The 27927-nt window shown below is 34.7% G+C and overlaps 1 protein-coding gene across 1 annotated transcript in view; it reads left to right on the top strand.

The window, feature by feature from the left end:
• The window catches only part of HDAC2 (histone deacetylase 2), a 30375-nt gene extending 3400 nt beyond the window's left edge, over positions 1–26975 (top strand). Inside the window, exons 2-14 of the mRNA XM_047733844.1 lie at positions 6381–6493; positions 7621–7738; positions 9784–9858; positions 10490–10628; positions 12686–12827; positions 15966–16058; positions 16141–16249; positions 20320–20460; positions 20679–20787; positions 21397–21527; positions 22604–22759; positions 25382–25439; positions 26087–26975. Of these exons, the coding sequence (XP_047589800.1) occupies positions 6381–6493; positions 7621–7738; positions 9784–9858; positions 10490–10628; positions 12686–12827; positions 15966–16058; positions 16141–16249; positions 20320–20460; positions 20679–20787; positions 21397–21527; positions 22604–22759; positions 25382–25439; positions 26087–26117 (1415 nt within the window). The 3' untranslated portion in view covers positions 26118–26975. The remainder of the gene's footprint in view (positions 1–6380; positions 6494–7620; positions 7739–9783; positions 9859–10489; positions 10629–12685; positions 12828–15965; positions 16059–16140; positions 16250–20319; positions 20461–20678; positions 20788–21396; positions 21528–22603; positions 22760–25381; positions 25440–26086) is intronic.
• Positions 26976–27927: the final 952 nt, after the last annotated feature.

Here is a 27927-nt window from a genome sequence, read left to right as displayed (position 1 = left end):
ACACAGAATATTTAGCAAATGAAAGGAATGTCTAAAGACATGGATTCTTCTCTGCGTGCTTTAACAGTGTTCAGTATTACACTTTTTAGATGACTGGAATGCTGGTTCCAGCTGAACCTTCAGGCATTGATGGATGAGGAGGTATCCTTAAATCTTTGAGGAAAGTAAGAGAAGTTCGCTTTTCTTACTGTAGACATTTAACCCATACCCCCATAAAGTTTTCTAAATTTTAGTTCTAAATCTTGGTCATCTTTTATATATTGCATGATTATCGGTACTCTGTAAAATGATATGCCTAGTGTCTGAGATACCTTCTGACTATAAAATGATGTGAATTCTGTACTTAAATGTAAGTAGCAAACCAACTGTGTTAGTCCCGTATTACAGTACTCAAAATTGTATTTTATCTAGGGGGCGCCTGGGTGGAGTAGTCCCTTAAGTGTCAGACTCCTGAATTCAGCTCAGGTCGTGATCCTCAGGGCCTTGATGGAGCCCTGCGTCTGGCTTATTAGCACAAGAATCTGCTAGAGATTATCCCTCTCCCTCTGGCCCTTCCCTTGCTCCTTCTCTCGTGTAAGAAGACATAATAAATAAAATTTTTATTTTATTTTATTTAAATAAATATTTATTTAAATATTTATTTATTTATTTATTAAAATAGACAAAATCTTCATTAAAAAATAATTTATAATATTTTATCTGGAAATGTTAAGTGTACTTTATTTTGAATTAAGCTTTAGGCCAATCACATTTAGTGCCTGTTTTATAATGTATACAATATAATAGGGTTGTATATAAACATAATTTACATAATTGTACAGATACTGCTCTGTGCTTTTGTTTTTTCCTCTTTCAATAGGGTGCATCAAAATGTTTGGAAACCAGTGGTGCAGTGAAAAAGTCTCAACACTATTCAAAGAATATAAAAGTTACCAAGATCATGCCTCCCAGTATACCCGTAGTTTAGGAGATTATAAGAATTTATTTGGCAGCCAACTAATTGACAGATTTTCTTAGACCTTTATTTGTAACAGCGGTGCCAAAGTCTTTTGGTAGATAGCCTCTAATAAAATTGCTTGTGTTCTTAGCTGTAGTGTAAATATCATCCATAAAATATTTCTTCCAAAATAGGTAATCAGCAAATCAGAGTGCTGAATGACTTTCAGCAGCAGGTTATAAATACCAGAATTTTTAAGATTTTATTTATTTGAGAGAGAGAGCGTGCGAGCAAGCAAGTGGGGTGGAAGGAGAGAGAGAGGGGGACAAGTAGACTCCGCACTGAGCACGGAGTCCTTTGTGCCAGTAGTCTTAATCACACATCATTGTTTAAACATAGTAGGGTGTAATCCTCAAATAAAACAGCTTTTCTTGTATTTGGGTCCTCTTCCCCAGCTATACTTCACTATTCATTTCCTTCAGATTTCACCTAATCAGACTTTTTTCCTGTTACCTTAATGCTGATTATTGCTTTTCTCCTTACCACTTGTACTGTTATCCTATTTCTAACACGAAAATTTTGTCCTCTTCACTAGCATATAAGTTTGAGGACAGAGTCTGTTTTGCTTACATCTGTATCTCTACCATCTAACTACAAATTAAAGATTTTTTGAATTATTGGTAAATAAATGATTTGCACCTTGTCTTGATGGATCGAGCACTTTTATATAACACTCTCTGCTGCTTACAACCAATCTGAGTTACAGACAGGTAGGATCAGTGGCATTTTGTCTGTTTTACAGATGAAAATAGATTAGTATCCTTGTTTGACCTCAGTCCACTCCTTATCCTCTACCATCCTGACTAGTTTTAATGTCCAAGAAGAGGTCAGCATCTTGCATCTAATGATTTTTCTTCTTCCTTTTGGTGACGCAAGAGTGGAACTCCTTCCACTGATACAAAAAAGAAGTATCAAGTAATTATTTCTTTTTCCTAACAAAAACTTGTAAATGCTTCAGTTGACAAATGCTTAAGGAAATAGATGGAACTGGTAACCTCTTAGGGAATGATAATAGCATTGAAACACAGATGAGATCAGATTTAGAAGTTAAAGTATAAAGGAGCACCTGGGTGAGTCAGTTGATTTTGTCTGCCTTCAACTGTCTGCCTTGTGGCTCAGGGTCCTGGGATCGAGTCCCACATTGGGCTCCCCGCTCAGCAGAGAGCCTGCCTTTCCCTCTCCCCCACCCCTGCTCGTGCTTTCTCTTGCTATCTCTCAAATAAAGAAAACATTTTTTAAAAAGTTAAAAGTATAAGGATGTTTGTACTGGCTAATAAGACTTATTCCTCTCTAATTCAATAAGTTAGTTTATACTTGGTCATGAAATCAACTTCGGGTTTATCTTTGAGGAAAGTAGTAGGGCTTAAAGTCCCTACTGTGTGCCAGGTAGACAAAAGATTATTTAAGTCCTAAGAAGGAAATAAGCTGTATGCTAGATAGTAAGAGTGGGGGCCTTTGTAATGTGTTCAAGACAAGGAAGGCCTGAAGGAAAATAATGGGCCAGCCTTAAAAGAGTTGTCCTGTAAGATACTGCAGCTACAAAGGCCACGTAGTTAGGATTTGACACATTAAACAAAAAGGAAGACATGGAGGAACAATGGGATGCTAGGCTAAGTAAAGGGCCAGATCACAAAAACTTTGTAGTAAGAGATTTGAACTTGGTTCAGGGAGTAGAAAACAACTGAAGGATTTTTAAATAGAACTCTGGTGGAGAAAGGATGGTGACGAGTGATGAATGGAAGACAGAAAGCAAGAACTGAATGCATGTTGGTCCACATAGAATACGATGGTTGTGGATAACAGAAATTGGCACACTGAGGCGAGGTTTTGGGAGTACAACAGATAGAACTTGCTGATGGATTAGAAATGGAGCTGGCGGTGGTTGAGGGTGGTACAGAATAAAGGGTGGACAACTGCTCTAAGTTTATAGATTGAAGTTAGGTGACTTATTGCAGAGAAGAGGATTTTTAGGGCATCACGCTTGTTCACTGACTAATCCAGCACCTAATAGTGTGTGGCGCACAACAGTCTCTTAATTTGTTAAATGAATGAATGAACGTGAGAAACTTCTGATATTTAAAGGTTGGTGCAGAGTGGCTCTGCAGTAGGAATACAGTCCGGGACAGTGGTGTTATGGAAGCCAGTGGCCAGAGTGTTTAAGCTACTAGTGGACTAAGTAAGTAGTGTGTGGAAGGTAAAAATAATACTATAGCTTTTTCTTGCTTCATTTTTTTTTTTCCTGGATAATTTTTGTAGCCTGCTTATCTTTTCAGGGGAAAGTCACATTTTACAATCTTAAAATTCAGAATTATCTGAAAATGGGAAGAAAAGTCTGTAACTCATTTGGAATTAAAAGCTTAATCTGAATTAATATTTATAGTTTTTATTCTGCTGATTTGTGAATATTCACACACTTTTGCTGCAAAAATATTAATGTTTGATTATAGAACCCTGTGCAGACCCCAGGGTACCACATGACATACAGCAGATGTAACATACTACATTTATAAAACCTGGGGGAAAAAAAAACTAAAATACATCTAGTCCCAAGTACTTTGGATAAGAGAGTATAGACCTTAGTAGCCATTTCATTCTGATAGCTTCTTCTGAAGAGTGAGCAATTTCTAAAATTTTGCAGGTACCTAATTCTCTATGGTAACTTCTTCACATCGACAGTTAAAGTTTGTTATATTCAAGGAACCACCTTGCGCTAATTTTTCTGGATGTATTTGCTTCATTGGTAATGCATTTTTGTGTATTTTGATAAAAATCAAGATAACATTTACAATATCCAACTTCTGTTACTAACCATTTAGATCATGAATGGAATGTGTAGGTTCTTAAACTAAGAAAAGAAATTTTATATTTAATAAGAAGTGGATAGCTACAGAGCAACTTGTAGAGAATTTTGAGATATGGGATTAAGCCAGAAAATGTTGGGAGAGGTTTCTTTTATAACCCCCTTACATTTTGAGAGAATTCTTGATAAATGAAATAGCACTTATCTTTGGCTTGGCTCCTCTTGTGGACACGTGTCATTTAGGAAATGCACATATTTTTGATGGGCCTGGGACCCTTAATTATAGCAGAGAAACTTATTGAAAGCTATATATATTCGTACAAAATTTGAAGACTCAGTTGATTTATAAAAAAAAAGTGAGTTACTTTCATGAATTGAATAGGTAGTTTTCTTATATTCATTTTCTCTAAAATAACAAAGATCCTAAACCTTGATTAAAAGATTTGTATTACATATAGCATCCTTTTCTTACCAGGCTTTCCCTTTCCCTTTCTTTTTAGTGACTGAAAATACCATTGCTTTCCTAGTATCTACTCCTTAAGATTATCTGCATTGCTCTGCGTGTGTTTGAATCTAGCTCTTTTGGCTTGCTAGTTAGGTTACTTTGGCAGTGTTACCTGGCTCAGCTGAATCTCACCTTTCTTCACTATAGGAACAATAGTAATAATACCTACATCATAGGGTTAATTGAGAAGATAAATAGGTAATACACGTAAAGTGCTTAGAGTAGAATCTTCTCGTGAACACTCAATAAATGTTAACTACTGCTGTTGTCTTTTTTTTTTTTTTTTTAAACAGGCTTGCTGAGAAATTCCAACTGTAGTCTCCCTTCTGTAGGTTATCATCTTTCATATTCTATTATTTGTGGCTTCCCACTGGATTCTCAGTATGTCTATAACTAGAATATTTGGTCTTAAAATGTAATAGATGTTAGAGACATTCCCTGTTACTAGTAAATCTTACACAGGTATTTGGAAGTTCTGTGAAGACCATTTCTTTATTCCAACTCTTATGATTTCTTCTGGTAGTGATGATAACAGAAATACCTCCCTGGCATTAACTTGGGTACATGATGCCTTGTAATTCTAGTGGGCTTTCCATACCTTAAGAATTTGAAACCTGGCTGCTTTCAGGGAGCTGTGTGTAGTGCCAGCCATGTAGAGAGGAGCTTTGCAGCCGACGCTCCTACAGGTCCTTGTTTGACCCATAGCCTCTGGACTGCGGTAAAGGCAGAGGAATGTCGCACCTCCCCTTAGCCCTGCTTAGCTACTTGTCTGTATTGTCTTAGTCTTGTCATTGGCTCTTGTTTTGAGAAAGGTGGCTTTCCCTTAAAATGACTGTATGTATTGTTTTCAGAGGAGAGTGTGTGTTGGAAATGAAGAATTAAGTAAATTAGTGGTATACCAACAAACTCAAGCAGTGATGGTAATTAGAAATTGGTAGGTTATGCAATAGGAATGTTCATCCTGGACTGTTATCAAATATATGGAAGAGAGAGAAACAGTTTTTGAGTTCTCAGTTTCTATTAAACCAAAAAAAAAGGGTGTATTTAGGCAGGGTTTTGAAAGATTTTTTTTGATCCTGATGGTGGGGAGATGACATTTTTTATACCTCGCTTTTGTATCAACTTATGTTGAAATGATTAATATCAAGCCGTTAAAATCCGGTTGACCTGATAAAATCTTGGAATTACTTATTTAAAGACTAGAATTAATAACAATGGTAATTTCTAATTTAATACAGGTTGTTGCAAAAAGTGCTTGTTACATTTAAAAAACAGTATATTTTTAAGGGTTTCCTTAATATTATTTTATAAAAACACAGGGTCTTTACCTAAAAGTATTGATTTCATTGAAATTCGATAGATGAAAATTTGGCTTAAAACACTAGTATATAAGATGTCATAGAAAGATAGGCTGGCAGTTATAACTTTTAATCATGAAGAGTGAGACAAATTATCCTTACTATCTTAAATGTCATGAGTGTGTCTTACCAGAGCAAAACTTTATTTAGGATCTAAGTTTCATTTGCCAAAAATTTCCTCTTATAGACTGTGATGGATGTGTAGAACGTTTTAACCCCCATAATTCCAACTATAAAAAATTTCTGGGATGCCAGTAAATGTTCAAGAAACAATATTTGCTCTAAAATTTTTAAATAGCAACAGTGAAACTCAGAATTTACTTTAGGCATCTGAATTTGCTCATAAATATGAAAAAATTTATCAATTATATAACTAAAACTAAAGTAACTAAAAAACTAAAACTTAAGTAACTAAAACTTTTGTAAGTGTCTATAGAGTATTTTATTAGGGTTAATATGAAATTTTGGTAAACTGAAAATCAGAAAAGTTTGCTTGCTTTAATTTATAAATAAACATATTAATGGAGTTATCACATGTAAATGTGTACACAGTATTTTTGGTTTTCTAATACAGTTTGAAGGTTGAAAAATCTAAAATCATTTAAGGTTTTAAATCTTATTTAGGTGGTAAGTGCCTTCTAATGATGGATATACGTAAATTTAGATTGTTGTGAAGATTCCCTTAACTGTATTGTTCAGTTTGTCTTTTTTCTATTTTAGGTGATATTGGAAATTATTATTATGGACAGGGTCATCCCATGAAACCTCATAGAATCCGCATGACCCATAACTTGCTGCTAAATTATGGCTTATATAGAAAAATGGAAATATATGTGAGTATACCTTTTGATAAATACACAGCAGTGGGGTTTGTTTTTTTTTTTTCCTTAATCTGCTTTGAAACTTGTTTCTTATTCCTTTTGAAGGGCATGTAGCACATGATGTTTTCTAGAAGAAAACAGAAAATCCTCTTTTTGTTTTACTCTTCAGAGGAAACTGAGAGTGTGGGAGCTATGACCTCTCTTGTCCCTCTTCCTCAACCATTTTTTAAAAGTTTCTCATACCCCATCTTTTCACATTCTAGAGAACCAGCTCAGTTTAGCATACTAAATATCTTTGTTAAAGTAGTGGTTGATCTGGCCGTGCTGCTCAAGAGTTGACCTGGGTAGTGATTACGAGAAAGAACTATGTAGAAAATTCTACAAATACTTATTGGCATATAGAACAATGTGTTAGTGATCATGCACAGTACAGCTAACATTTAGGATACAACCGTCTTAAATGGTTTTTCACTGATGGAATTATATATTAACTTTGGGATGGATAATGGATATGGTGGGGAGACCTTAACTTCCCTGTTTTGTTTTTTTGTTTGTTTGTTTGTTTTTAAACACAACAAGAGAAAAGACTTGAAGCAGTTAGCAGTACTGGGTGTCCATGAGTTACTTTCTTTCAAATATAAACATTTACAGAAGAGGAGTTGGATAAATCTTCCTGGAAATCTGGGAGAAGTATGTCATAAATGAAATTGAGCTCTTGGGAACAAGAATAATTAGGATAGACAAAGGAAAGAAAGCGTGATTGTGGACAAAGACTTATAATTGAGAATGAATTTCATTCTCACTGGATATAGAACAGGTTTATGATGGGAAAAGTGAAAGTAGTTTCTGAACACAGATTCAACTTTGTAAGTGTTGACCAATTTCTACTAAAATAGTAGAAGTAATATATAGTTGGAGTTAGACCTGTGTAATGCTTTTAAAGGAGTAGGAATTAGCTTGGAATTGATTACTGTTTTGTAAAACACATGTATAAATTTGGATTAGCTTTGGAATTTATTTTGTTCTGGCAGACCTAGTTCTTTTGAGAGGACTGTTAGGGGAAATCGTATACTTTGTGTTGGTAACTCTGATATAACCAGTTGTAGTTCCACAATTCTGACATATGTTTTTCTTCACAGAGGCCCCATAAAGCCACTGCTGAAGAAATGACAAAATACCACAGTGATGAGTACATCAAATTTCTACGTTCAATAAGACCAGATAACATGTCTGAGTATAGTAAGCAGATGCAGAGATGTACGTTTCTGTGTTAAAAGTATATATTAGTATTTATAAGTATAAATGAGTATTTTTAGAAGCATATAATTAGAGTTATCCAAATCTAGGAATTCTGCCTGATCTAAAATACTTTTTTAAATTAGTTGTTGGTTTGAAAAGTCAGTGTAAAAATATTAAAGCTACTTTATCTTTTAAAAAAAGTTTTTTAAAGATTTTATTTATTTATTTGACAGATAAGAGAGAGTACAGGCAAAGGGAACAGCAGGCATTTCCTGCTGAGCAGGAAGCCTTGATGCAGGGCTCAATCCCAGGACCCTGAGATCATGACCTGAGCTGAAGGCAGACGCTTAACCAACTGAGCTACCTAGGTGCGCCCCTCAGAGCTATTTTATAACGGAAAAAAGGGGGGGTGCTTGCGCTGCTCAGTTGGTTAAGCGTCTGACTCTTGATTTCACCTCAGGTCATGATCCTTAGGGTCTTGAGATAGAGCCCTGCATCAGGCTCTGCACTCAGCACAGAGTCAACCTGAGATTTTCTCTTTCCCTCAAATAAATAAATAAAATCTTTAAAAAACAAAATCTACCTGAAGCCTATTTGTCTGCCAAACTGCCAAAAAGCTATTTGGATGTTCCTCTATTCTTTGTTTTTGTCCCTTTCTAACTTTGGGATAATGGATATTGGTGGGGAGACCTTACTCATCTGCTTTTAAAAAAAAAAAAAAAAAAGTAATTATACTTCGATTGGCCTTAGCCTGGTGTATATATTTCTCATCTTCTATTTGTGTGCTTTAGTTAATGTGGATTATAATATATAATCTGTTCCTTCCCTTTGTGAGTGAAGCTTTTGATTTTCTTCTATATAGTATTCTCTTTTATATAGATAAAAAGTATTTTATTATTAGCAGTGGTTGGCTTGAAAGTGGAATGCAAAGTGTCATCCTAAAATGTTTGGAACAGAGTTTTTGAAAGCTTGATACTAAAGTTCATTCTCATCAGTGTTTCTGGTCTGTAGAGTAAACTTCTATAGTCTTCAGTGATGATTTTTTTAAAAAGAACAATTTTAATAATACTAAAGTGTAGTTGCTAGACATTGTTAACATTTGTAGAACTTCGTATGCATTTCTACTATAGATAATTTCATTTACTCAGTAAAATGCTATAATGTAAATAGAACATATTATTTGTCTCTGGTTTTTTGATGGTGAATCAGGCTTAAATTAAAAGTTATGGGTAGATTGGGCAAATGAATTAACAGGATTGATTTACTACATAATTATATTAAGATTATGATTATATCTGAGCAGTAAGAAATTCAAATGCAATTGATATAGTGCTAATAAATTATGAGTATAAAAAACTATGTAAAATAATTACCCTTATTTTTTAAAAGGTTATAATTGGGGGTGGGAAGAGGCTGAGAATGGGTCATGTACATAATAAGTCCCTTTGATCCTGTCAGTACTAAGGAACTAAATACATTGTGATGTGTCATGGATCTGTATGTGTTGTTTCATTGTGCTTTATATACCCCTTCCTTCTATGTCTTGGCTGTTACGAACCTAGTTAATTCTTATCATCCTTTAAGATTGGGTAGGCAATCAGCTGCTTTATTTTTTTAGTACTCGTTAAAATACATTTCAAAGTTAATGGATGTTCTGTGCATTTAGGGATTTTTGAGAAAGTAAACCATAAAGGGATTAAACTTGCTTAAATTTTTTAGAATCCTGATTAATTTATTGTATATTTAAGGAGAAGTGCCTAAAATTTAAGTGTATGTTTTAATTAAATAAATCAAATGCCTTTTATATTTTGATGGCTATTAATTTTTTTAGTAATAGAGCAAAGATGTTTTACAAATAATCCTGGTAAGATTTGGTGGTGGTGTTTCATACATAACACTTTAATTACCTTGGGTAAAATGACAAATTATTTTTAAATATCAAAGTTTAGATTTCTTCTATGATGTGTGTTCTATCAAATATAAAAAGTGTTTGTTAGAAGTAGTTTTTGGAAGGAAACCTTTAATTCATAGAGTGGATTCTAACTGAAACCTGTCTTTCACAGTTAATGTTGGAGAGGATTGTCCAGTATTTGATGGACTCTTTGAGTTTTGTCAGCTCTCAACTGGTGGTTCAGTTGGTAAGTGTCCTGATTCAGTCCTAAAAGTTGATTTAAATTTGGTATGTAACTTTTGGGTTATTTGTTTAAAGCAGAGGTTTCTGGTGGTAGTGGATTTTGAAAACAAAAAGTAGCCTGTATGTTTATAGTAGTACAGTTGTCTTTAAAAATCCACATTTGGGGCATGTGACTGGCTCAGCTGGTAGGGAACGTGACTTGATCTGGGAGTTGTGAGGTCAAGCCTCACGCTGGGCGTAGAGCTCACTTTTAAAAAAATAATAAATAAAAGTAGTCACCTTCTTTCTTTAAAAATAAATAAACCCCATGTTTTATGATCATAATGACTTGAACTTTTTGTTTCTTGTTTCTGTTGTATTTTCACGTAGAGATTTCTCTCCTCTATATCTCTTCTAGCTACCAGTTTCTGTATATACTCTCTCATTTAAATCAGAACACAGCTATAGGAATACATTTAAGTAAAAACTTGTTGGTGTCCCAGATGATGAGCCTTATCTTTTTGTAATTTTAAACTCTTTTACTTGTTTAAAGAGTTAAAGAGAATTACATGGCATTCTCTTTCCTATAGGGCTTTTGTCTAGTTGTATTAACTTCTTACTTTAAACTTCCGAGTCTACCCTGTCTTGTCTTTTAGCCGGGGCCGTGAAGTTAAATCGACAACAAACTGATATGGCCGTTAACTGGGCTGGAGGGTTACACCATGCTAAGAAGTCAGAAGCATCGGGATTCTGTTACGTTAATGATATTGTACTTGCCATCCTTGAATTACTAAAGTAAGTTAATTTATGTTGATATTTTTCTTATGAAAAAGTTTTAATTAAAACCATAGAAATCTGTAACTTCTCAAAAATATCAAGGCAACATTGTAGGTTAAAAATAGTTCAGAGATGAGCCTTCTTCATTACAAACCATTGTAGAAATACAGGACATTTCCCCATTCCTTGGATTAATAATGAGAAATGCATATACATGTTTAAAACTCCCATTAAATATCCTTTTAAAAAAGACCAAAAATAGTTCGGAGATTTAGATTTTGAGTTACAGTTTCAACTAATGAAAGATGACAGGACCCTGAAAGTTTATGTTCTAACATTTTATAAGTTTTAACTTTTGAAGGCAAAAATTTGAAACCTCGTGTTAAAGGAGATTTGTTCATGGAATGAGTCTAGCTAAATGCCTAGTTTCCACATGGAATGAGGCTTTGTTCTCTACTAATGGATATAATTGTCTCTAAATAACTAAAGGAATTAGAGGTAAAGTTATCCTTGACTGCAGTTTGAGAGAGAGATCCATAGAGGGACTTAAAAATTTGGAAATTTACAGGGGGGTTTTTTGTTTTTCTTTGTTTTTTTTTTTTTTTTAACCATGTTCACTTGTAACATGTCTTAGATGCCACTTCAGATTATAGTGAATTAAGTTTTTTCTCAGTTTCAAAATGTTCTTGCCTGTAGTAATTCCATGCACACTGTTTATAGAGGCTGCTTTTTCAGTCATTTAAAATTTGGTATTGACTCCTCAGATAAAGAACTAAAATGTTTCATTTAACTCATTCATAGCCAAGGAAAACCACTTGAAATTATTTGCCTTGGTTTTTAATTCCCTGTTGATTTTGGTTCTTGTGTCTTCATCTCTGGGCAGTGGTTTTGCTTACATGCTTATAGCCTTAAACAGGTTTTAATTTAATTTGTATAGACAGATTTCTTTAACTGGTATGAACAGTCATAATTTAATTGACTGTTGATAAGCCACTTATAAACAAACCACTTGGTTGACTAACAGCTTTTTTTATTATTTTTGAGAAGAAAGACTTTTATAATGAGATTCTTCTTTTTTCCCCATAACTTTGCTGAGTGGTGCTTTCCTGTGAGTTGAGAATATTCGAAGGAGTGCTTAGTTTGATAATGTCAGATTATATTATTTTCTTGTAACGTAGTGGTGGTATCATTATATAATAAACACACAAAGCTCTGCCATTTAATTTAGTAACAAAATAATCCTCAGTTCACCATGCCATGAAAGTATGACATTCAAAGTTCATTTCATTTTCTCTGTTTTGACATGGGTATGTACTGGTAAAAAAAAAAAAAAAAAATGTCACAGTGCAGTGATATACATGATTCCTAAAATACATTTGAGCTATAATTTATCACAATTTGTAGTGCTCCAGGCCGCACTAGGAAGTGAGGAGAGTACCAGATGTGGTTTCTGTCCCAACTACTCTACTTTGCAGTTGAAAGCACAAAAGAAGCCATAGATAATTTGTAAACAAACAAACATGGCCATGTTTCAGTAACACTTTATTTATGGACACTGAAATTTGCCATTCCCTTGTCACATATGAAATATTCTTGTTTTAATTTTACTTTTCAGTGGTTTAAAAGTATAAAAACTATTCTTAGCTCAAGGCTTTACAAAAAGACTTTGTTGGTCAGATTTGGCCTATAAAATAGATCACCAACTATTGTTTTATAACACTGAAAATTTACTAGAGAGATGTTTTAAAGTAATAATCCTCTAAGTACGGTATAATCTTTAGTTGTTAATATATAGAAACATGTAGTATGTTTTTAAAACTTGGAGAATTGGGAAGATTTCCCAGGGAGAGTAAATACATTTTCTTACCTAGAGTGGGGCTAAAAGAAGGACTTAAAGATCTAAGGGCTAAACTTGTAACTTTAGATATTTGAATGATCTCTTAGGCTGAAAATAAAGTAAGAAAGGGGATAAACGTTCTGAAATGCAAGAGCTCAAAAGTGGGTTTTCTGAACCCATGATGGTTCTTTCATCTTTTAAAACCTTTTAGAAACTTAAATGATGGCATTGTTTTCAGGTATCATCAGAGAGTCTTATATATTGATATTGATATCCATCATGGTGATGGTGTTGAAGAAGCTTTTTATACGACAGATCGTGTAATGACTGTATCATTCCATAAATATGGGGAATACTTTCCCGGAACAGGAGACTTAAGGGTAAGGCTGAATTTCTGTCTGAATAAGTATTGTGATAAAAAAATTAGGAGAATGGAGGAAGCTAATAATCATATCTAAACTAATACTGTTCTTCAGTCATTCATTTGAAACTCATATGCAGAATTGAGTCATTTTATATACTATGTAACATTTGCCAGAATTCACTTTTGTTGACTATAAGCAAAAATTTAGTGAGAACTGAGAGAACTTTCTCTTGCTCAGCCATAAATAATTTCTTTGGTTGAGTAATTATTTTTGAACATCCCTGAAGCACGAAGAAGTTTTCTAGATGTTTATTTGCATCTTTAAAACCTACTTGAAAGTAGCCAGCATTGCTGTTGATTGTAAAAATTGGGGGAAGAAAATAACCCTTTTTTTAGGTTCTTGCCCTCCTATGATGAGTCTTGATTTAATAGGCCTAATTTTCATCTCTTTTTCCTTAGGCTTCTGAAATTTGTAGTCTATATCATTTGGAGAGAGAAAGAATACTGTAACTTATCCTGCCTGCCTGTTACATTAAGTGCATTTGTTGCTTTTATACTTCTGTTATCTTCTTCAATTTAGTGCTTTTTTTAATCTTACGAATGTGAAAACCACTGGTCAAATCTTGATTGTCCAGAGTTCCTGAAGCTTTTTGCTTTGCTGGTTTTTCTTAGACCAAACTACATGCATGTTGAAATTTAGTCACAAATTTAAATAGTCATTTTAAATTCAGCCTGGATTATATGGGGAATTTCTCTTATCATGGCATTCAGTATTCTAAGTTATTTTATTAAGGTTATTTTTCGTATCTGTGGTATGTAGTTAGAGCTGTATGACAACCAAATGAAAAGTGGCCTTATTATATGTGAGTTTTTTTACTTGACCACAAGATGGTGCTCTTTCAGTAAGAGTTGTGATGGTAAAATCTTTTTTTACTTACAAATGGATTGAAGGTTAGTTGTTTATTTGAGTTTAAATTATGTGGCTTTTAAAATTGCAAATATATATTTTCAGTTCCATGCCTCTTAGCTCCTTCAGTGCCTTTCCCTCTTGGTCTTAACTTTACATACAGTGATTCTTAGTGTATGACTTTTAAGTTAGCAGTTTCACTGGGAACATCCTGTCAGGCCTCTGAAACTGATTCTGCACACTAACGTTTGAGAACCACTACTCTAAACCGGTAGAATTCCTTGGTCTACAGCCATTGTACTCAGTGGAAATTCAGCGAAGACTCTTCCTAGTTTTAAGCTTAAAGAAGGTCTCTTTTCACTATAATCCTAATTAATGTCAGAATTAGTAAAACGTGGCCTCTGTTTTCATTTCTGACAATATTCTTAGGATTAATTGAAGTTGTTAGAAAGTATTGGAGAATAGGTGTTTTTTAAAGATTTCAGAATGACTTTGAATTTCTCTTTTACTCACTAAAGATTTTACACTTCTTGTGTGAAATGTCGTCATAATAATTTCCCTTTGGTTATTATAAAGGAGTCCCCAAAATTTTGTAAGGAAATCAACATCAGTCATTATGCATGGAGTTATATTTGGAATTTCTTAAAACTTTTGTGTATCTTTGATGTTAATTTAATAAACATTCCTTTTTTTTTTTAAAGATTTTACTTATTTATTTGACAGAGATCACAAGTAGGCAGTGAGGCAGGCAGAGAAAGAGGGGAGGAAGCAGGCTCCCCTCAGAGCAGAGAGCCTGATGCGGGGCTTGATCCCAGGACCCTGGGATCACGACCTGAGCCAAAGGCAGAGGCTTAACCCACTGAGCCACCCAGGCGCCCCTAAACATTCCCTTTTCTGCCTGCCAGTTCATTCGAAATTAGAAAAGAAAGCTACTTCAAGTTTAGGTCATTGTTAAAACTGCTTGGCTTTATTAGAGCAAGAGTCTAAGGGAAAAAAGGGTATGATAAAAGTAGCAGTTAAGAGTAAGAACTAGAAGGGATAAATCTGGGTGCAACAAGGGCAACAGCTGAGGGGCCAGCTTTTGGCTGGAGTTGAGAGGTGCTGATCAGCTTTCCGTATTCTGAAATCTTAATGTCAAAGTATATTCCACATTTAGTTTTTAGAGCAGGATTTTAGGGATTCACCATGCTTTAGTTTACCCACATCTGAATGGTTTGTATTGAGATATATATAAACATTTAGATTTCTTCAGGAAAAATTGTTGGGGGAGATAAATTAATTCCACTTTTTCTTCATTGGAAGTTGGATCATGGAAACTCTAATATTGAAGGATAAACTGTGCTTTTTTAAAATGAATCAAACTCAGATTGTTATATGAGAGTTAAAGGGAGACTTGTATAAAAGCAGTAGTCGTTCTAAAGATTCCGTGTATACTGAGACATAATTTAAAACACATTAAGAATCGGTTACCACCAGTTCTTTGGTGTTGCAGTTAAAGAACTATTTTGTCGCAATTTTTGTGCTATACCATTTCTTCTAGGAATTGTGTGTGTGTGCACTCAGGTACATTTACACACATCCATCTACACATGCATAATAAATAATACAAATGGTATATGTAGTGTGTGGGTGTATATATATTTTTTAAGTGTATATCTTGCTGAACCCAGCTCTCAGTTTCTTTTGCTGCTTTGAGAAGTGTTAATGCCTAGAGTGGTTTTAATTCAACAAGTAGAAACAAAATTTATTTCAAGCCCAATTAAAGAGCAGGTTTTGGTGCTTTAGTCTGCAGTTGTCAAAACTTGAGGGAAGTTGGAGCTTTTCTTTCATCATAAATAAACTTAGACCAGAGCGTGAGCCACAAGAAGGATTCTGCATTATAGAGACAATTATCCTGCATGATTCTTTTGCTCAGAGTATTTATTTTCTGCAGTTTTACTCATAACGTCTTACATATTTTGTTCATGATTTATTTCTTGGTCTAATGTGTAATATTGCCTTTAATTGTTAAATTTCTTTCTCCCCAAAATAGCTATTACAGATTAATTGGAATTGGTTCTGTTTAGCTTAATAAAACAATCCATTAATAATGGAATTTACACTTGCTCCTGTATTTAAATTAAAAGATGAATTCAGAATTGGATATTGTTGCCTAGTTTTTTAATCTTGTAAAAAATTCCTTAATAAGCATGTCAGGCATTTTTACTATGAAACAGTCTCTAAGAGCTGTTTAATTGTGTATTTTAGGATATTGGTGCAGGAAAAGGCAAATACTATGCTGTCAATTTTCCAATGAGAGACGGTATAGATGATGAGTCCTATGGGCAGATATTTAAGCCTGTAAGTATTTTTATTTTCAAAATCAAAATGGAGTTTTGTGAAAGAACTTTGCAGGTATTAACATTTGTTGTCTTGTACATAGATTATCTCAAAGGTGATGGAGATGTACCAGCCCAGTGCTGTGGTGCTACAGTGTGGTGCAGACTCACTCTCCGGTGACAGGCTTGGTTGCTTCAATCTGACAGTCAAAGGTCAGTGGTTTAGTGGGTGATAGTCCCAGGAACGGGTTTTCTTTTTTTTCTTTTTTTTTTCCTCTCTGAGAACTTCCCATTAAAGTTAATCATTATAATTTTTTGCCTCTACTATATTAACACAGAATCACACATTTTGTACTTTTCATTGGTTTTTGCCGGGTGTGTATATGCATTTGGAATGCTGTTTCAGTTCATTGGGTTTTGTTGTTGGTGTTGAATTCACACGGGGAGAGTGTCACAAAGCTGCTTGCAGTCCCAGCCAAGGCAGCCGTTTTCATTGTTTTTTGTTGCTCCTTTGGGTGTTTATCTTTCTCCAAATAACATGCAAACTAACTTTGTTTTATTTTTGTTTTTATTTTATTTTTAATCTCTGCTCCCAACGTATAGGGCTCAAACTCAAAACCCCGAGATCAAGAGTTGCGTGTTCCTCAGGGCGTCTGTCTGGCTCAGGAGGTTGAGCGTGTGACTCTCGATTTCAGCTCAGGTCGTGATCTCAGTCCTGGGACAGAGCCCTACGCTGGGCTCTGTACTCAGCACGGAGTCTGCTTGAGATTCTCCTCCTCCCCCAGTTCATGTTCTCTCTCAAATAAATAAATAAAATCTTCAAAAAAAAAAAGTTGCATGCTCCTTCAACTGAGCCAGCCAGGTGTCCCAAACTTTGTTACTTTCAGTTTTCGCTTTGTATATTCAGTTCCTGTCATGGAAGAAGAGGGATTTAGCTCTTGTTCACCACTTTGTCCCCAGCACTTGAGTACACCCTTCCGGTATCTTCATTTTTATAGCTTAAATCTGGTAATTAAACTAGAATTGTGGTGTGGCATTCAGTGTTTACAGCGTCGTCAACATTAAAGCACTTTTCAGCTTATCAGATCTTTTACTGTATAAATTGTTTTTCTTGCCTCATTTTTATTAATTTTTTTTAAATTTTTTATAAACATGTATTTTTCTTCCCTCATTTCTAGTTTTCTCTTTACTCATTATTAAATCACCAGTATCCAAATAGCTTCAAATGTTCAGTTGCATCAAGTATTCCATCATTTTTACCTTTTCAAAGAAAAACCTTCTGCGCTGTTACTGTTTGGACGAGTATCTCCTATAGACTTGGTGGGAAAAGCACTCTTCGTTTCTCTTTTGTATGCCTCCCCTCCCCCATGGCTCTTTCCTCTGTCTTCCTCTAAATTTTTGTCTTATTTTGTTAGAGCACATTCTCAGGTAGCTTTCTGAGAAAAGATGTTTGGGGGATTAGGAGGATAGCACCAAAACTTAAATTTGATCCATTGTTGAAATTAACATGCAACTTAAGTCCAGACCAAAGTGAAAGTTCACCGTCATGGAATGAACTTCTAGGGTGTAAGAATAAATCCTAAATTTTATTTAATAAGTTCTTAAAATTTATTATATGGGGATCAGTAATGATGAATATTGTACATGATTTTGTAGTTTTCCTTCTGAATCTTCAGTTGACAAATGGATGTTCTTGCGTTGAATTGCCTCTTAAGATGTGAAGAATTCTCAAACAGAACTTTTTAAAAATGACTTGGCTTAAATGGAATTAAATACCTAAATCTAGATATTAAAGTCTTTTATTTAATGTTATGATTGCTTCTATACCAGTTAGCTTTAGAATTAATGGTACAATCTGTTCTACTTTTATTAGGTTGAACCATACAAACTTGATTGCCCCTTTTCTTGGTGGGTCAATAGTGGTCAAATAGCAGTTTCATATTGTTGAACTTAATGTGTTGATAACCATCTGTTCGCTTCAAAATGGATATGATCTTCCTAATGTACAAAAGGGGTATTAACAGTCCGTTTTCATGTCCTAGCACTTTGAAAATGCTTTGTTTTCATACTTAAAAGTTTTAACATTCATAATCGTAAACTGTAGTATTTTACTTTTATAGTAATCTACATTTCTGCTGTTAGAATTTCAGTTATATAAAGCGCTAAGGATATTTTCAATCCCAGTTCTTAAACTTGATTCTAAGTTTTCTCCATTGCCAGCTTCAATTTAGATTTCTCAGGTCTTTTAAAGTCCGTTAACCTCTTGTCCATCTCTTTTCTACTTTACTTTATGTTGTTACTGTGTGTTCTCTGCCATTCTTCATTTTTTATAGGTTTTGGTTTTATCCCTTAAAAAATACCATTAGTCATTTTTATCAGGTTTTAAGGAGAAGGAACAGTCTTTTTGTTTAGCCAGCTAGCTGTCTTTACTCAGAAGTCTATGAGTTAACTTTTTATTTTGTCTTTAAAAATACTAAAGTGTGGGGTACCTGGGTGGCTCACTCGTTAAGCATCTGCCTTTGGCTCAGGTCATGATCCCAGGGCCCTGGGATTGAGCCCTACATCGGGCTCTCCGCTTGGCAGGAAGCCTGCTTCTCCCTCTCCAGCTCCCCCTGCTTGAGTCTCTCTTCCTGTCAAATAAATAAATTTTTTAAAAAATCTTTAAAAAAAAATAAAAATACTAAAGTGGTTTTTTTAATCTATTATAAGAAGCTCATGTTTTTCTACTAGCAGTAATAGAAATTGGGTTATGAATTTTATATTGCAACCGTTGAATACTCAATGGAAATGCTCACAAATATACAATTACATGAAAAAAATCATTAAATCTTACTAAGAAGGAATTGCCATGAAATACTTGAAAAACTATCTTTGGATAATGGAGTTTTAAACAGTTTCGTCTTTGTACTTTTTTAAATTTTTTCCAAATATTCTTCAGTAAGCATGGATTTCTTCTATAATTGAAGGGTGTTTTTCTTTAAAGATTGGTTTGTATGCCTGAATGATAGATACATCATTAATACTGGTGACTAACTTAAAACTAATTATTAAACAATTACATTTATCCAAAGAAAATATTTTGTTTTTATATTAGGTTTACTTTCCATTTAAATTTCTACACATAGATATTTGTTGAAGTATTTTTTAATAGCAATAGAGAGTAATTTTATAATCTTAAATAAGTTAAGAAGATTATTCATAGTACTGCTACCTGAAGATAACTTACAGTTAAACTTTGTTGTATAGCTTTTCATGATTTGTCTGCATTATGTTTATATGGAAAAGTGATAAAATTTAGATTGTTCATGGGTTTTTTTTTTTTTAAGATTTTATTTATTTATTTATTTATTTTTAAAGATTTTATTTTTATTTATTTGACAGAGAGATCACAAGCAGGCAGAGAGGCAGGCAGAGAGAGAGGAGGAAGCATGCTCCCCGCTGAGCAGAGAGCCCGATGCGGGGCTCGATCCCAGGACTCTGAGATCATGACCTGAGCCAAAGGCAGTGGCTTAACCCACTGAGCCACCCAGGCGCCCCTTATTTATTTATTTGACAGAGAGAGATCACAAGCAGGCAGAGAGGCAGACAGAGAGAGAGGAAGGGAAGCAGGCTCCCCGCTGAGCAGAGAGCCTGATGATGTGGGACTCGATCCCAGGACCCTGAGACCATGACCCAAGCCGAAGGCAGAGGTTTAACCCACTGAGCCACCCAGGCACCCCGTTCATGGTTCTTTAAAGATTTTATTTATTTACTTGGCTGGGAGAGGGAGAACCAGGCTTCCCGCTGAACAGGGAGCTGATGCGGGGCTCGATCCCAGGACCCCGGGATCATGACCCTGAGCTGAAGGCAGACACTTAACAATTCAGCCACCCAGGCACCCTATGATTGTTCATGTTTCATTGTAACCTTTTTTCCCCCATGTAATGTCACATCAACATAGACTCTTCATACCACATAATGTCTTCCTATGTTAATAAAAATAGGTGTTCTGTTCATATTTCTTACGTTAATTTAGTTGTATAATTCACTTTTCTGTTAGGGACACTTGTTAAAATAGCCACTTATATCTTACTGTGTTCTATATATCATTGTGTGAAAGATATTTAAATAAAAATTTTGGACTAGAAATTTCTTGAAATTTTTACATACTCTTTAAATACTTAGAAAAGTCATTTTGGTTGAGTAAAAGTTGTTGTTTGCATCCATTATCTTTTTAAAACTTACTTGTCAAACTGTCAGAATATTTAGATTTGTTGTTACCCAAATCTTTTTTTTTGTCTCAGGTCATGCTAAATGTGTAGAAGTTGTGAAAACTTTTAATTTACCATTACTGATGCTTGGGGGAGGTGGATACACAATTCGTAATGTTGCTCGGTGTTGGACTTACGAGACTGCAGTTGCCCTCGATTGTGAGATTCCCAACGGTAAGTAGTCATATTGTGATGTCTGTATGGTACGAAACTGTCAGTGTATATAAATGGACAGATGAATGATTAGAGTCGATTCCAAACCATGTAAGAGGAGAGCGGTCACTCTTAAAAGTTTTCTTAGGGACTGTTTCACAGCTTGAATCTGGATTTTGTGCATGGGTTTGTGTGAAATTGAGCTTTTAATATGTTGCTTTATTTCATTGTTTTTATAGAATTGCCATATAATGATTACTTTGAGTATTTTGGCCCGGACTTCAAACTGCATATTAGTCCTTCAAACATGACAAACCAGAACACTCCAGAATATATGGAAAAGATAAAGTAAGAGATCATTGAATTGATTTGATAAACTTTTTATTTTTATTTTTATATATCAGATACTTCCTTTGTCTTTTTCAAAAGCATTTGAAACCTTAAGATCACTGGTTATTTTTTTCTGAGATAATGAAAATGTATGTGCTTCATAGCTCAAAAATACTTACATTTTCTTTTAAAATGGATTTTTAAATTTCTAAGGGCACTGTAAATTGTATACTTTCTTGCCTTACTTGAAAGTGACATTTTCCTTTTCGAAACATTTTGATAAACTTTAACTCCAAGAGCAAAGTGTTTCCAGGGCTATTGTACACAGACCCAAGTTTGTGTCCTCTCTCTGAGACACAACTAGGTCTGTGACATTTGGCAGGTTACTTTGCCTTTAGGCTTACATTTTCTCATCATTGAAATGAGGGATGAAATAGTACCTATGTTGAAAATTTTGAGTATTAGGTGAGTTAATGATAGTCTGTGAAGTATCTTGCTTTTATGTCATTATTTTAACTCAACGGTTAAGTCAGATAAATGATGAAATTTTTGCTTAATGTTTCCTCTTACATTTAAGAGAAACTTGAAAAATGAATTTTGTCTAACAAATTCGCATATGTAATTTAGACAGCGTTTATTTGAAAATTTACGCATGTTACCTCATGCACCTGGCGTCCAGATGCAAGCTATTCCAGAAGATGCTGTTCATGAAGACAGTGGAGATGAAGATGGAGAAGACCCAGACAAGAGAATTTCTAGTAAGATAATGCCTTGATGTGTACTGTTACATTCTTCTGATTTGTTAAAAAATAGCACTACAAATTAAAGGTTTTGGTGGTCCAAGAATTTCACTATGGGTCACGTTCCATGAGGACACTATTATTGTTGTCCTTTTTTTCCCATTTTTAATCTTACATAGATTTGACTTTGTTTTGTTTCGTTTTGTTTTGTTTTGTTTTTAAGAGAGAGAGCACAAGCAGGGGGAGCTGTAGGCAGAGGGAGAGGGAGGAGCAGGCTCCTCACAGAGCAGGGAGCCTAATGCGGGGTTCAGTCCCAGGACCCTGGGATCATGACCTGATCCAGAGACAGACACTTAACCGACTAGCCTCCCAGGCACCTCTCTTGTATCTTAAAGCCTCATTTGAATGTCAGTGTTTTTAGTTCCTGTGACTCTATATATATGATCAAGGAGCACCTAGGTTCCTCAGTCGGTTAAGCGTCTGACTCTTGATAATGGCTCAGGTCATGATTTCAGGGTCATGAGATCGAGCCCCACATTGGACCCTGCACTGGTATTTGGGAATGAATTGGAAAATTATGCCATTTATCCAAATGAGAATGAGTTCAGTAACATTAAGCACCTTCTGTTTGATTCTCTTGTCTCTCATTCCACTAATATTGGTTGCTAGAGTTGTAGCATAATATGGTATATGTTGTGGTATAGACCTTCTAACATACTTGGTATTAATGATATTTTTAATGTTACTGTCTACATCTCCTTTTAGCTCTGAAATAAATGGTCACTCTTTAGATAAAGATAGTATCCCCCCCTCCTATTAGTAAAACATAGTTTTTCCCCCCAAATTTTTTTTGGTGAGCTCCCCAAGTGTTTTTCACGTTTCTTTGAATTACTTCTTCCTAGATCAAATCTAAATTTTCATTACTGAACAAACCATGCATTTTAGTTCTAATCTTAGGATTATTAAGCATCTGTTACCCTGTACTTTGAGATGTGGAAATTGGTTGGCACATTTGTATATGAGTGTGTTACAACAATTATAAAACCTGTGACTGACTGCCTTGTCAACTTTCATTAACATTTTTATATAATCAGTTAGAGCATCAGACAAACGAATAGCTTGTGATGAAGAATTCTCAGATTCTGAGGATGAAGGAGAAGGAGGACGTAGAAATGTGGCTGATCATAAGAAAGGAGCAAAGAAAGCTAGAATTGAAGAAGACAAGAAAGAAACAGAGGACAAAAAAGCAGGTCAGATTTATTTTTCGGTAAAAGTATTTTAATTGTAAGTTTTTGAAATGAGCTTCACTGCAATTTTTTAATGAAATCCTGAAGTCAATCGTGCAAGTATTAAAGGGTGATTATGACTTTTTTCCATGTGGTAAAGGGGCTTACCTTACCTGCTCTGTTAATGTTACTAGTCACATTTGCTCTTACAGTATAGGAAACCTTACTGCCTCTCGCTGACACAGGCGTAGAGCAGCAGACGTCACACTGTGGTACAGACTGGGTAAAGACAAAGTGGTGACCCATGCATTGGTCGTCCCTGAGCAGAGCTCAGATTCTAAGGTTGTTTTTAACCACCTAACGTTTATTTGATAGGAATAAGACACACAAAAAGAGTTATCCTTAGACCAGTTTCAACATTGTGAAAAAGCTGAGAGAGAGTACACTTTGTCAGAAATTTGATGAAAATATGATGAAAACATAAAAACTCTGAGGAAAGATAGGAGGGTGGAAGCTGGGTTGGAGGGGGAGGTAGAATACTTTGATGCCATAACTTAAAAATGCCGGTAGCTTATCTTTTGATGAAATGATGCCTTAGGCAGTAAATTTACTGCCAGAATCTCTTATCTCTTATCTCAGTTCCCAGAGTACTTATACATACCTTGGTCATTTTATTTAACATATAATGCCTCATAATAGGATTTTATGTACTTCCATGCTAGGTTGAGCTGCTCGTGGCTAGGGAACACAGTAACTTAAATATGTTCTCAACATTGGTGCGTTCCTTGACGGAATGGATACCTGATACCTGATACCTGTATACAAGTAATGGTGATGAACTTGAGTTTTAGTTGACTGTTAATTTTGACCCTATTGCATTTGGAAAACTGATAGACATACTTGGCCAGCATCCTTTTCCTTATATCTGTCAACACTGAAGTTACATGAGTAAGCTGGCTGTCATGTTCTTTCTTTTTTTTTTTTCCTTTTTTTTTTTTTTTTTTAACTAGAGAGGTTAGATTCCCCAGCACATCTGACACTTGCAGTTCGATTCTTTTACTCGTGATTCACTCCTCTGTAGGCTACCTACCATTCTCTAACTTTTAAAACTCTAACTTTGAATGTATCACAATGATGGCTCCAGTCTGCTCTTAGGTACCGACTGACATCCAGAAATTCCACTTACGTTTGAGGTAAGGAGGGCTTAGCTTTAGCTGTATTGTTTTTCTAGTATTTTTCATTCTTTCACCATCAATACATACTATTGTCACTTTTGAAGTTTCTTCTCATTTTAAAAATCTTTAGCTTTTTTGTGCTTTTTTCCCCTCAAATGGGAAAGCACCTTCACTAGGGTGCTTCTTCATTGTGCTTCTAGCCAAAAATGAGAGTATCTTTTGATTTGGCTTAATGACCTTGTAGTGGATTAATCTCTTAGTGTTTGATTCCTCAAAACTTTTACTGCTGATAATGACAATTTTTAAAAATTTGCTTTATGGTTGGGCGCTTCTTATAAGGTCTTCCATTTGTTTTAAATTGCATTGTCTTAGCATATAAAGAAATATTACTACAGAAAACTTTTAAAATCTGTAAATCAAAACCTAAAGTTGGGGCTATTTCTTTTTTCTTCCTCCACTTCTCAGTTCCATTTTGGTACTTTGAATTACTAAGTTTACATATCCCAAGTTAAGGCAGTAGTCCAAAAAAAGTCATAGTATCCTTATTGTCACACATGTTTGTATTGTCAGAGCAGTCCCCTGAAATGTCTGTGTAGCATGCTTAATAATAATGTTTTATAATCAGGTATCTTTATTGTCAGGTCATTGCTTCAGAACTTTGGTTCATATTCTGCTTTGAAGAAATTCAGCACATTTGGGCTAATTTGTTTTAGTAGTCTTGAGTTTGTAGTGTTAATATTACTATTTTATTGATTTTTATTAGAATTGTAAAGTTTCAGGACATACAGTGAGGGTTAAAAGTGAATGGTTGAAGCAGTAGGATTTAGCCTCTACTGTGCCTCTGAGCTTATCTTACCTACTTCTCCTGTCTTCTCACAGTACGTTGTTCCCAGTGGTCCTTCAGTTCTTCCTCCTAATCTGTTTATTCTGTCTTGGGGCATCTGGGTGGTTCAGTCTCTGTTGAGCGTCTGCCTTTGGCTTAGGTCATGATTCCAGGATCTCCAAATGCCTCCCTCCCTCTGTCTTTCTCTCTCTCTCATGAATAAATAAATAAAATCTTTTTAAAAAATTCTTTCTTGCCTCAAAGTCCTTTTAAGTTTTCCTTCTGTTCAGGATGCTTAATCCCTTTTCCCACCCCAAAGCTATTCATTTTTAGGACACCTCTCAGATGTCTCTCTCTGTAATAGCCTTTCCCAGCCTCCCTCAGTGCTGAGCCTATGTCTGTAGGCTGAACTTCTCCACAGCACAAGCCCAGCTGTAATACTGCAGTCTGAGTGAAACAGAACTTCAAAAGGGCAGGACCTGGGTTATTACATTGACCCTTGAACCTAGCAAAGCTTCTGTAGTTACTGAATTCATGAATACTGTTTGTATATGACAGTTTTTTATATTGTAAGGAAAGTATATTTTTAGATGTATATATTTTGTATTTTAAAATAGGCTTTAAACTCTTCCCAATTTTTGTTTTTAGATGTTAAGGAAGAAGATAAATCTAAGGACAATAGTGGTGAAAAAACAGATACCAAAGGGTAAATTATATTCCTTATCTAGTGATTTTTATATACTATAAAAATAATAAATGTATTTACTTTGGGTGTGTATTTTGGGAAGTGCTGGACTGAACTTGCTTGAGAGCATCAGTAAGTTGTATGAGGCACTCTAAATTTTCGTCCATATTTGTGGATAAGGTAATCTATGCCATCTTAACCATCCAGTTTATTTGTTCATCTGTTACTTATGTAGCTTGCCTTAAAAAATGATAAAGACTATAATAATACTGTATAAACTCAACATAAATTAGTTTGTACTCTTGTATGTAATGTATTTGAGACCTTTTGCTAGTAACTTCATGTGATCTTTTCATGGTTCTTTTAATTTCCATATATGAAATTTTTTAGTGTTGTGAGGTAGATAAATTTAAACATGGGGCTAGCATAACACAATTCATAATGCAATTATGTTTAGCAAAATCATAATTGAGGTTTTTATAATCATAAAGCATGTAAATACTTGACCATGTATAATTTTGTGCCAGCCTCTATAGGATAACTTGGAATAGATTCTAACAATCACTGGAAAGATTAAGGGAGTCAGTACCCCAAAAACAAGGCATTATCATGTGTTTCTGGGCATGACCCTATAGAACCCTAATGTTCTATGTTGCCTCTTTTAACAGAGCCAAATCAGAACAGCTCAGCAACCCTTGAATTTGAGTGTCTCACCAATTTCAGATACCATAAAAGAGAAAATATTGGGAAGAAAAATTTTTTCTTTTGGAAGACTTCTGGCTTCATTTTATACTACTTTGGCATGGACTGTATTTATTTTCAAAATGGCTTTTTTGTTTTTGTTTTTGTTTTTCTTGGCAAGTTTTATTGTGAGTTTTCTAATTATGAAGCAAAATTTCTTTTCTCCACCATGCTTTACGTGATAGTATTTAAAATTGATGTGTTATTATGTCAAAAACTGATCTATTAAAGAAGTAATTGGCCTTTCTGAGCTGATTTTTTCCATCTTTTGTAATTATCTTTATTAAAAAATTGTACTTGGATTGTCTTTTGTCTGTTTATTACAACATGAAATCCTTTTTGGGGGGCTAATACCATGACTTTCTGTACAATTAGGATACATTAGGAGTGAAAGATAACTGATTACAACTTCAAGGTTATCCATTTACTGTTCAGGAAAGAGTATTTTACAGTACTTCTTTCTTAATGCAATAGCAGTTCTGCTGTCTTGGTTTTTATAGTTTGGCCAGTCACCAGTGAATATTGGCACCTCTTTATAGTAATTTATCTCTAAATTAATAATATAAGCTATGCGGTTGAAATCAGGAATTATATTTGAGCTGAACCAAAGATTCCCAAAAACTGGAAATGAAAATTCTGAATTGAAAGAAGAAATCCTAATCGGAGAGGGAAACTGTCTTCCATACTGAGCAGTATGTGACTTCGTTGCCAACCCCACTATGTACGAAGTAGAAAAGGAATTGTATGGTTGTGTTTGACCAGAATTTTCCTGTATTCATATTAACTCTGTCTAAAATAAAACCTATTTAGACAAAACCTGGTCCTTTTACTGCATTTTGCATAGCATTCAGGTTCCACTATTGCACACAAGCTTCCAGACTAAGGAAATAAACAGTTTATTTTTCCGTTTATTGAGTATTTGTTCATTTTAATGCCTTGGATATCCAACTGAAGGTAATGGAAGAACGCCTGCAGCCACAGCCTACATTCTAGTGGTAGAGAGCAGACAAGTGGGTAATTTATACTTACTCTAGGATATGCAACAGAAAAAATAATGTTTTAGGAACTTGTCAAAATGAGTGAAATTACCTTTTTGCCAGACCTAAAGTGATTGTTTTGAAATAAAAATCATAAAATTCTAGAAGATGATGTGGAAGATGTTTCTCTGTAAGCCCCTGTGTTGAGAAATACTTAAGACATTCACAGAACATCCGATTTAGGTAATGAACAGCCATGGACCGATTCAGATTTAACACTTTTTTTCACTTTTGCCATATTTCCTTCAAGTGGTTTTCTTTTTCCTTTAAATATATTATACCAGTATGAAACATCTTTATGCACTTTGCCATTTAACTCCCCTTTCCCACTTTGCAGAAGTAACTGTTTCTCTGAAGTTCGTGGATGTTTTATCCATGCTTTTACTCTTGCTGCAAATCCAGCATCTGAGCCTTGATGACATTAGGTATTAACTCAGTCCTTCGTTAAGGGACTAAGGTAACGTGTTTAGTGTTCATGAAACACAAAGTATCACGTACATATACTTCTGTAACTTGGTTCTTAAATTGTGATTTACACCATTGAGCAAGTGGTAGTTCATTTTAGCTGCTGTGTATTACTGTTCTATTGTAAAGACACACCAAACATCTGTTTCAGTACTGTAATGAACCTCCTTGGGCACGTTTACCTTTTGTTTTCCTATTTACAAATAGCATTATACATAACTGAAGCTTCAAGGGGATTGTGAAACATGCACATTCAGCCCAAGTGA

This window comes from Lutra lutra, chromosome 6, assembly GCF_902655055.1.
Source record: "Lutra lutra chromosome 6, mLutLut1.2, whole genome shotgun sequence".
Lineage (NCBI taxonomy): Eukaryota > Metazoa > Chordata > Mammalia > Carnivora > Mustelidae > Lutra > Lutra lutra.
This window is presented reverse-complemented; position numbering and strand designations above follow the sequence as displayed.